General features: G+C 41.0%; 1 protein-coding gene across 4 annotated transcripts; it reads left to right on the forward strand.

Moving 5' to 3' along the window:
• Positions 1-326: 326 nt before the first annotated feature.
• ZBTB43 (zinc finger and BTB domain containing 43) lies at positions 327-10815 on the forward strand. Of its 4 annotated transcripts, XR_009419772.1 has the most exons (4): positions 730-801; positions 2656-3885; positions 9784-9898; positions 10386-10815. XR_009419772.1 is itself a non-coding variant. In XM_059486199.1 (2 exons), exon 2 carries the CDS (start codon positions 2679-2681, stop codon positions 4071-4073), a length of 1395 nt encoding a protein of 464 aa, XP_059342182.1. In that variant the 5' UTR covers positions 327-421; positions 2656-2678; the 3' UTR covers positions 4074-6227. The 4 variants fall into 4 exon arrangements, 3 of the variants coding, with proteins under 3 accessions (XP_059342182.1, XP_059342183.1, XP_059342181.1); XM_059486199.1 differs by lacking the exons at positions 730-801; positions 9784-9898; positions 10386-10815 and adding an exon at positions 327-421 and having other exon boundaries at positions 2656-6227; XM_059486200.1 differs by lacking the exons at positions 9784-9898; positions 10386-10815 and having other exon boundaries at positions 584-773; positions 2656-6227.
• The last annotated feature ends 279 nt before the right edge of the window (positions 10816-11094 follow it).

The following is an 11094-nucleotide window of genomic DNA, read 5'->3' on the forward strand; positions in this document are numbered from 1 at the left end:
GCCCGGCGAGGACGGCGGGCTTCACTTGTACTGTCTGTGGTCCCCTCCTGGCAGTGCTCACAGCAGCGCTGAGAGTATTCGCCTGGGGAGCAGCTGCGGCACAAAGGGACAAGACAGGACAGGACGGGACAGCACATCTCGGCCCAGGGGGTTTTGGGGGGCGAACCGTTCCTACTGAGCGCTCCGGTCAAATCCATCCGCTCCCAAATGGAGCCAGCAGGGGGCGCCGCCACCGCCCCGGGTAAGAGCCCCTGCGGGTGGGGAGCGGAAGGGCTGGGCGAGCGTCACGTGACCGGGACGCGGAAGTGCCTGCAGGAAGGGGGGCAGCTGCTTCCGGTGCGGGCTGGGGTGGGCGCGGGTAGGGCCGGGCCGGGGCCGCACCGACGGCGCCCCGCTATGAGAGAGACGCCGCGACCCGCAGGTGAGACGCTGCTGCTCGTGGACCCCGGGCGGCCCTGCTGCCGCTGGCCCCGGTCCGCGGGCCCGCGCTGGGGCGGGGCGGGCGGCGCGCGAGGCCTTCCCGCGCCCCGCGGCCGCAGGTCCCGCGCTCTCTCGGGCCGGGTCGGTGTTCTCGCTGCGACCGGGACCGGGATCCGCTCCTGCCGGAGCCTACCGGCGGGTCCGCGGGCCGCGGGAGGCGCTGCGGCCTGTGTGGTCCCGCGGGCGCGGCCGCGGCAGCGTCGCGGGGCGCTGCGAGCGTGAGAGATCGAGGTCTGCGGGCCTGCGCGTGGAGACGGCAAGGAGCTCCCTGCTGGCACTTGTTAGGACTAATGGTATCCTAAAGCAAATTAAATGTGACTTGTATGTTCTACTCAATGCTCCAACATGGAGATTGTTTTTTAAATTGTTATTAATTGAAGTAGGAAGACTTTTTTTCTGTATGAGTTTGGAGTAAAACTGCAAAACGAAACAGATTGTAGAAGGAGGGAGTGAAACTCCTTTTGAAAACCAGTTTGCTTGACTTGTATGGCTTTTCTAATTGAAAATATTTCGCTTACATTTTGTCTGCATGACAACTTAAAATACAAAAAAGTCTGCTGTCATCTGGAAATGTTTTTGTGGTCACATGCTGACTCCCTGCTGAATGATGGCAGTTTAGATTATCAGTAGTGGTATATGAATTCTGCAGGCATCTGTTTTTAAACTTAAGTTGAACATTTTCTGAAGGCTTATTTTTTTATAGGCAGATATTGAAAAATAGAATCTTAAATCTGAGAATATTCTGAAGGGGGGTAAGGAACTGCATCTGTCTAAGAAAATCTGATTGTTTCAAAAAATTGATGTAATATACACAAGGTATAAGATAACTTGAAATACTTAAATAATTATGTCAAATTGTTTTAAAACAAAGTGGTAAGAAAAATTAACAATTGAACTGGCAGGTGCAGTATTCTGTTGCTCACTGGAAAAGTATTGGTAGCTGATTCAGTTCTGAAGAGGGTTGGCGGTTTGAGGAAAAGAACTTGAGGAGTACTGAAGACAGCAAATTTTAAGGTGGTCTTCTGCAATTATGTGGGTGGCAACTTCATGGACCTTGACCACTGAAACCACTTGCTGCTCCATGGCTCTTCAGAAATCCCACAGCACTCAACTTACACATTATCAAATAGAAAAATTGCACAAGTTTAACTTACTCAAGCAGTTAATGTTGGTTTTTCATAGTGGCATTTAAACTTCTGCCATTTCAAATTACAATAACGTGCAAATTTATCTCAAATTCAATTTAAAATTTCAAGTATGCATTTGAAAAAGTTGCATTACTGCTAAAAGGGCTGTTAATCTTTTTGTAAGACATCTGGATTATGTGAGAATACACACGTGAAAATCTGGGAGCTCTTAGCTGAGATTCTGTCATGTAATTATTATGTTGTTACAAATACACAAGGAACAAGCAGGAAAAGTTCTGTGTGGCAAAGGTATCAATTTCTTGATCGACCTTTTAAATTCTGTATGATTTCTCTAAAAGGAACATTATAATCCTACCCCTAACCCAAATATCTCAATAAGCTTGGAATTAAAAACTGTACAAGCTGTTGCTGTTCCACCTTTCAGTTAGTGAAACAATGGGGAAATATGTGAGAAGGGTCATAAACCTTACTCTTGGTGAGGTTCTGCCTGTGCTTCCAGTGTCATCCTGTGAGTTGATATGGTTGCTTTTGAAAAATTAATCTTAAGTGAAATATTTCATGAGTAAAATCAGTGTTTGTTGGGTGACAAATGAGATGATTTTGTTGGCATTTGAAATATAAGATCTTTCATATGCTGGTACAAACTGTGAGACATCCTGGAGTTAGAACTCTGCTGTATAATTTCATGAAATAACGGTTTCATTAGCCTAAACTCGTGTTTGAAATGCTTAGTCTATCCCAACTGGATAGTTTGCTCTTTGTAGCTCTTGCTGTAGTTGGTGAGTCCTCTTGAAGAGGAGAAACAGAGCAAAATATTCTAGTATAGCAATTTATGGCCTTAGTACAGCTTTCAGAAGAGAGAAGTGAGATGACTTGAGGGAATAAAACAGTGGCGAAAGGTTGAGTTCCATGTGAGTCTGTTAAGAAAAAAGAATAAAAATGTAGAAGAAAATGGAAAGGTCAATACTTGACCAAGGAGAATTTCTAATTTTATTTCTTATTTTTATTTTATATTTTCTTCTTACAGCACAACACTAAATTTGTAATGAAATGGAGTCTGGGTCAAGCTCCTTTCGAGTGGAATTTCCAGATTTTTCTAGCACCATTTTGCAGAAGTTAAACCAACAGCGCCAGCAAGGACAATTATGTGATGTGTCCATTGTGGTTCAGGGCCATCTCTTCAGAGCCCATAAAGCTGTTCTTGCAGCTAGTTCACCTTATTTCTGTGATCAGGTTCTCCTGAAAAACAGCAGGCGAATAGTCCTGCCTGATGTGATGAATCCCAGAGTATTTGAAAACATTCTTCTGTCTACCTATACAGGCCGGCTGGTAATGCCTGCACCAGAAATTGTTAGTTATCTGACAGCAGCAAGTTTCCTTCAGATGTGGCACGTAGTGGATAAGTGCACAGAAGTGCTTGAGGGAAACCCAACAGTTCTGTGTCAGAAGATGAATCATGGCAGTGACCATCAGTCCCCAAGCAGTAGTAGCTACAATGGCCTCGTTGAAACCTTTGAACTTGGCTCTGGAGGACAGACAGAATTCCACAAAGTGCAGGAACTAAGAGACGGTGAAAACGAAGAAGAGAGCTCTAAAGATGAACTGTCATGTCAGCTGACAGAACATGAGTACCTTCCCAGTAATTCTTCAACAGAACATGACAGACTTAGCACTGGAATGACCAGTCAGGATGGGGAAGAGGGAACTAGTGATAGTGCAGAGTACCAGTATAGCAGACCAATGTATAGCAAACCCAGTATCATGTCTCACAAGCGGTGGATCCATGTGAAACCAGAAAGGTTTGAACAAGACTGTGAAGGCGTTGATAACCCTTATGATGAACACCAAGTTTCTGAATCCATGAATACCATCCAGGCAGATCACTCAATCCAGTCTTCAGGTGTTGAAGATTTTCACATAGCTGACAAAAAGATGGAAGCAGAATTTGATGAACAGGCAGATGAAAGTAATTATGATGAACAAGTTGACTTCTATGGCTCATCTATGGAAGAATTTTCCGGTGAAAGGGCAGATGGAAATTTAAGTGCTCACAGACAGGATCTTATGATGGCAGCAGGCTATGGTGAAAGCATTGATATGGCTGCTGGGATTAAAGAAGAAACGTCTCTCACTGGATTCTCCCACGCTGATAAGCTCTATCCTTGTCAGTGTGGAAAAAGCTTTACACACAAAAGTCAGAGAGATCGGCATATGAGTATGCACCTTGGTCTTCGACCTTATGGCTGTGGTGTCTGTGGTAAGAAATTCAAAATGAAACACCATCTTGTAGGCCATATGAAAATTCATACAGGCATAAAACCGTATGAGTGTAACATCTGTGGGAAAAGATTTATGTGGCGGGACAGTTTTCATCGCCATGTGACCTCTTGTACCAAGTCCTATCAGGCTTCTAAAGCTGAGCAGAGTACTACTGAGATGAACTAAGACATTAGTGCTTACGTTTGTTTAGTAGAGTAAGAAAAATAAACTAATTATGCAAATAATGTCTGGTACTTGCTATTGTATGTTCTCAAAACAAAAGTTTTAATAAGTATGCTGGTATAAACAGATGAAATGTATTTTGCTTCCTGCAGTATTACTTCAGGTGTTTATTGTGGGAAGTGTATGTGGTTAATCTGAAATGTGCCTGCAAAATGAGGTCTGAGATGGATTGTAATCACAGCAGTATTTAGAAGCCATCTTGTATTTACAAGACCTCTAAATTCACAGTAAAACTCAGCTCTAAATTGACAAAAATCGTGGAAATACTTAGATGAACGAGAAATTCAGGTAGTACTCCTTAAAGGAAAAGAAAACTAAGAGGACCAAACTGGCTAACACGATTCACATTTAAATGAAGAAAAAATGAAGAGAATTCCACCTCAAGCTGAAGCATCATTGGGTAGTGTGCATCCTTCAGTAGCCTTTTTTGTATTGCTTTATGAAAGGCGTGGTAAAGGTGGTTTAGATTTCAGTTATACATCTTTTTTTTTAAATTCATCTTCAGTAAAATAAGTGTCTAATTTTGTGCTGATTTCTGTTTAGAGTCTGTAATGCACTTAGAGTTTTCACTACATAAACTTAATGTATACTGAAGTATACTTTCTATTTGCTCTTCTAGGGTCTAATGCTGTACTTGACTTCATTAGATTTTAATTACTGTGTTATGAGAGCTTCTAGAAGTGTGTGTAATAAGTATGTCTTACTAAAAACTAAGACACCAACTAAAGTAAAATGTAACATTTGGAACTTAGTCAAAATAATCAAATATTTAAAGTGTAAATTTCTGTTCAAAATTTGTGGCTTACTACGGTAGCAAGTACCAAACTCTGGATTCATAAACTGACTTGTTATTGGTACAAAAACTTCTGTGAGAACTTTTATCTAGTTTTAGAAACTTGCTTTAGGAAAATTACATAGTTATTGATAGGTATTTATACTTTTAATTCTTTACTATTTGAATAGTATATAATACTGATTCTTGGTACTGAACTACTGTGACTGATGATCACAAGCAGAGTTGTTTGCTTCCTCAGAGTTGCTTGTGGAAAAAAGTAGGAAGTATGTGATTTGGATCTTCTAATGGTACTGCAGAACATGGTACCATGCTTATGTCTGAAGCTGGTATTTTTGCTGGGAGTGACACTTGTTCTATGTTAAGATGAGGATCTGTGTGTGGGGCTCTCATTCATGGAGATAGGTGGAGGAATGTGTATAGTTCTAAGGGATGCTGCCAGCTCTGCAGATTGAGTAAAGGCATCAGTTGAAAAGGTGACAACAGGATTTTGGGGTTGAAAGCTTAATGCAGTCCAATGCAAAAGCAATTGCTTCTTGGTAAGCAAAAGCTTCTTTGTAGCTTACTGAAATATGACAAGGAAAGAACATACATAGAATACAATAGGAAGAGGTGATAACCAAGTACAGTGCTGTCCACATGGGGAAAAAGTTAACCAGCATTAAAAACCTAAGCCTGTCTGACCCCAATTTCTGTATTAAGCACTGCTGTGTGCAGGATAATGTACTGAACAGATGACCCTGTATGGTGAAGCAAAACCACACCAAGATTATTACAGTTCAGATTCTTTTTTGAACTCCCAGTTACAAATTGTCTTAAGATACAACTGAACTGTATCCTGGATGTCTGCTGCAAGCTGAGGGTTTTCTACTCAGTGAGCTGTAATTACTGTAATTTCTTTACTGGCATTCTACTTAAAAACTTCTTTTTAAGAGGCTCTTAATTATTAATCTTCTAGTGATTCAAATATTTTTTCATATGGAATTTTGTTAAAACAGATGTTCCCAAGTACAATGAACCCATTGCTGGCAATGGGCATTAATAATCAGCACCACAGAGTTCCTGTTCTTAGCACTTAATTGAACTCTACAAATACCATGGTGGCCATGTTTAACCTTTGTGATCAAGGTACTGAAACAGGGATTTTGCTCACTAACACTGTAACCTGCTTAATGTATAGCACTTTGTATTTAAACAAAACAAAACCAAAAAAAAAAAAAAAAAAAAAAAAAAGAAAACCACAAAACCCCCCCAAAAAAACTAACAAAAAACCCCCCAAAAACAAAAACAACTAAAAAACCAAACCATAATACTTAATAAGTATTTTTTTTAAACTTAGAAATTATATTCCCTCTATGGTTTGTTTACACACTGTTAACACTGTCCTTTTTAATACTAAAGAATACTATAATGCTTGCCTGTTTACATGAGGGTAGAGGAAAGGGTTCTCGCACTCGGTGGCCCTATTTTTCCATTCTCCAAGGCCTTACCACATACATGGTGTCATTTCTGCAAGTACCATCATCACATTTGAAGGAAGGCATTAGTTTCATAGAATGGTTTGGGTTGGAAGGAGACTTTGAAGGTCACCTGCTTCCAACCCTCCTGCCATAGGCATGGACACCTTCAGCTAGGCCAGGTTGCTCAGAGCCCCATCCAACCTGGCCTTGAACATGTCCAGCGTGTTTATTCTCGTACTCATTTCAAGAATGATCTTGTATATTACATTGGTTCTCAGCCCCTTTCCAATTGTCACTTTAGTTTTGCATAAAAGGTTAAGGGTGCCTCTTCCCATTTAACCACAAAAAAGGCTGGACAGAAAAACCAGTCTGAAAACTGTGGTCAAAAAAAAAACAAAAATGTTGAACGCAGACCATACTACAGAGCTGCCAGCAAAACTGTTTCTTTTACCAGCTTGGAATGACTTTTATATGGGATATTTCAAGGTTTAATGTTACTTCTATTTGCAGTTAGATTACTTTGAAATAAAGCTTTAAAATTAAATGTACTGCGAGAGACACTTTAAAGATTTTATAACAGGTTCAGTAGATCATATTATAGAACCATGTCCTTTTTTAATGACTTAGCATGAATAGTAACTTTTTAGTATTTGCCTCTTGCTGTTTTACCCCATATTATGGCATTGTCTTGAAAGTCCAGCAAATGTTGCTCCACTGATTTTTGTAGCACTTGGCTTTCTGCTGTTAATTTACATGAAACCAGTTGATTGCAGGAAAATAGTGATCTGACTGTCCTGAGATCAGGTTGAGAGGATTGATGATTCAAAGACAGCTTGAGACACATGTCTAAAATCCTTACTTTTGCATGTCACAGGTGAAACAGTTGTCTTGGGGTGTTTTTCTTGAACTCAGTTTATTGCCCTTTGTCCAACTTCTAATCACCAATTCAGGTACTCGGCGGGGGGAGGGGGGAGAGATAAAAAGTCACTTAAACCATCTTTCTCAGGCTCCGCTTAAGTCTAACACCTCTTCTCCCTGCCTTTGTATTCTCAGTTTCCCTTGCTTTCACCAAGAGTTGTATTCAGTTCCTGCCATTTCCTTTAGTAAGGTGGCAGGTCACAGAGGAGGTTGGGGTCCTATGCACACTTCCTTGTCTGATGTTTTGCATTTCTTAGTGGGGTTCCTCTGGTGCTTTGGCCTGGTCAGTGTCACTATGCATGGTGACACTGGGCCACAGTCCCTTGAGGGATGTGTCTGTTCCAGCTTGGTTCTTCTGTGGAACTCAGTTATTTCAGAGGTGTACCTGCTCTGGCAGGGCTCAGCTGTAGGCCAAAGTCATCTTAGAAGTGAATCTCCTCAGGCAGGGAGTGTGCCCTTCTGTGAGTGTGTCTATACATGTTCTCAGTGACTTCTTCAGGTGTTTTCCCAAGAGCAGCTCTTCAGTTTCTCCACCTGTACCCAGGAGTATCTTCTCCATGTGTCTCCCTGCACCTCTTGCTAGCAGCTGCCACTCTTCCTTAAATATATTTAAGCAGAATCATTATGTGCACGTCTGGTTGAGATTTTGGCTTCATCCATTTTTTGTGCACGATGAACTTTTTTTGACTAGTGCAGGGCAGCCTGCAAACGCTAGCCATGTGTCACCCCTGCAGTCCCTGCCGCTGGTGGCCAGTGCAGTTGAACATAGCAAGCCAAGATATACAGATACAGCTTCTGTCAAGCTTCTGATCTTTGCTAATGGAGTGGTCTTGTTCAAGGTATGGAAAATTATTTCTTATTTGTGGGGAGGAGGGAAGCAATCCATATATATATATATATATATATATATATATGTATATATATAATATGAATGCGTATGTATATGATGAATTTCATTAATCTTCCCATATGCTTCATTACCTTTGATGATGTGGCTGTTGGCTGTAGTAAAGTCAGTGTCTTCTGAAAACTAGAAATTTTGTATACCCAGATGGCTTTCAGACTTTCCTGCTGCTTCAAAGCCATTGTCCTGGTAGTGGTAAGAAGACTTAATGATACTACAGCTAAGCTCCTTTTCATTCCATTTTGTAACTATGATGTTAATTACCATGGAATCTGTGTAACTGCCATTCTGAAAAATTCAACTGTTGGCAGGGTTACAATCTGCTTAGGTGTATACCAGACCCTTTTGAGAGAGAAAGTTCCTATTTCACACACCAGTGTTGGTTTGCAGAGTGCTTTTTTGTTGTTTCATTTTTTAAACTTTCCTTGTTAGTTTTATGGGTGAGGAGATAGACCCTAGGAGATATTGTCAGTACAGTTTTTGGTCAGCTTTTTTCATCTGAGGTGTGTCTAAGCTTGAGAAACTGTCCTGTGTCATAAGCAAGGCAGATGATCAAAGGCTGATGTGTCGAGTGTTCCAGTATAATTGATCGTGAAAGAATGGAGGCATATCAGGGTTTGTAATCTCAATACTTTTGCCTGGGTGCCAGCAAGATGACTGTCTCTGAATTATGAGAGTGCACAGCAGTACATTGCGTGTTTTGCTATAACAGAATTAGGACCTTTCTCAAAGCAACAAAGGAAAGCTGGGTTTTTTTTGTCTTTTAAATGCTTCATTGGGTAGCTTGGCTTATTTAGCTATTAGCTGTAAACTATCAGTGGCCTAGGGGAAGATGCTGGAAAAGAAGATGGTGTATTTTTAATGTGTTTAAATTGCAAGTTCTGATTTTTGCTTGAAGCCTGTGTCTGTCGATTGCTGCTCCTTTTTTTTATTCATGGGATTCCATATTTCTTTCAGAAATGTAACTGTTTATGCAAGTCAAGTGAATCTTCCTTAATGAGCTATAAGTTTTTATTCTAAACAAGTCATTTATAATAGTAACTTTGCATATCTTGATATTTTGTGAGATGTTATGCCTGTATTGCAGAGGTTGGATAGTTTTGTCTATAAATATTGCTGTCCTAATTGTACAGCATGGTTTTAATTTAATTTTACTGTTCAATATTTTCTTCTTATAGAAGAGTCCCATGCCCCTTTTTTTCTATAACGTTTTAATAAATGTTATCTGTCAACTTTGTAAATGTTTTCTTAAGCTTGAATGAAAGGAATGCATGTCTAGTATTAGTATTTAATATTTCACTTTGCCAAAATAAGTGCTCAAAAGTACAAATTCCAAAAGTTGTTGATATATAACTTTATTAAATATATTAAAAAGTGTATCTAGTAATGTGTCTTCTTGAAATAATGATAACATGTCAGCCTAGTCTAAGAAAACATTAAACTAAAACCTGATTTTTATGACACAGTAAGTTTGATGAATTTGTGGAATTAGACCCATTTGTTTGCTGCTTTAGGTAATTGGCTTCCATGCTAGTTCAAATTTGTGAAACAGGTTTTGCTGTAACTGTTTTTTTGCAGAATGGTGATCTCTGAAGTTACAATAGAGAATGTACATGCTGATAGGAAAATTCCAGAACACTCACTTCATAGTAGCAGCAATCACATGTCCAAAAGGCCTCTTGGTACAGTTGAAGTAGGTACAGATAACATAGATTTTTTTTTTCCTTGCCTGAGTATGAAGGAAATTTCATGCTGTGAAAAGTACTAAAGATAAAGTTTCCCTTACTGTCCTGTGAGGTTTCTTTCTCTCCTTTACTAAATTTAGGTACTTATACTGAGCACTTGATTTTGTCCAGCCTCCATCTGCTCAGTCCTTGCAGAACTGTCCCAACCACTGCTTACTACGTAAGCAAAAACTGAGCTCACTCTCAGTGAAAGCATGTTCAGTTAATACCCAGAGAAGTCAATATTTATGTAAGACATTCAGTCTTCAGCAAATTCAAATGGAATATAGTACAAGAAAATTAATTTTCTATTTTGGTTACATTTACTGAACACGGAATAATGAGCCAAATGCTTTTTGCCTGTTCAGAATTAGTTGTTTGAGTGTTTTTTCTCTGAGTGAACAAATAGAGTTTGTGTTTGTGTTATTTAACTCTTGTTATTTGTGTCCTGGCCAGGATGCTTCCCAGACCACTGCTTTATTTGATCAGCATTCAATGCCTAATGTATGAAGATTCTGTTCTGTGTCTTAAAGGGAGAGGAAGACATACCTCCAGAAGACAGAATGTGGTGTCTGGTTAGACCGGGTGGATATCGCAGCAGGACCTATTGGCACCAGTCACTGACTGTTTTCAAGTAGTACATGATAACCCGTACATGAACTGTCTGGTTCATAAACTGAATCGTTGCGCTACCTGACCTACAAGCAAATGCAGGATAACACAAAAAAAAGTTAGCACATGCTTGCTGAAGTGATTTCTGTGAGTGACAAGGCCAGTATAGCACAGGTGAATGTCTTAATTCTTTGCTCAATAAAGGTGTCAGTTCACAGCTGGAGTGGGGGATGTCCTCCCCCAAAAGCTCCCTCGCTGTTTCTGCGACTGCCCATCGGAGTATGGCTCTGGGTTCTCTTCTGGAGCTGCATACGGTGAGAGTTCTCGGAAGAGCTCTGCCCACGTACGCCCCGGCTTCAGCCAATGCTCAAAGCCTTCTGCCTTCGTGAGGAGTCGCGCTGCGAGGGCAGCTCCGCCCTACTGCGGCCGGGGGGAGCGCCCGGGCTCCGCGCCGAGAGCGGGGCGGGTTGCCGAGCGGCCCGGGGGCGCCGCCCGCTGCCGGGGCGTCGCCAGGAAGCGGAACGGCCGCCAGCGGAATCAGTTCCGGGTGCGA

The sequence above is a fragment of the Ammospiza nelsoni genome, chromosome 20, assembly GCF_027579445.1.
Source record: "Ammospiza nelsoni isolate bAmmNel1 chromosome 20, bAmmNel1.pri, whole genome shotgun sequence".
Classification (NCBI taxonomy): domain Eukaryota; kingdom Metazoa; phylum Chordata; class Aves; order Passeriformes; family Passerellidae; genus Ammospiza; species Ammospiza nelsoni.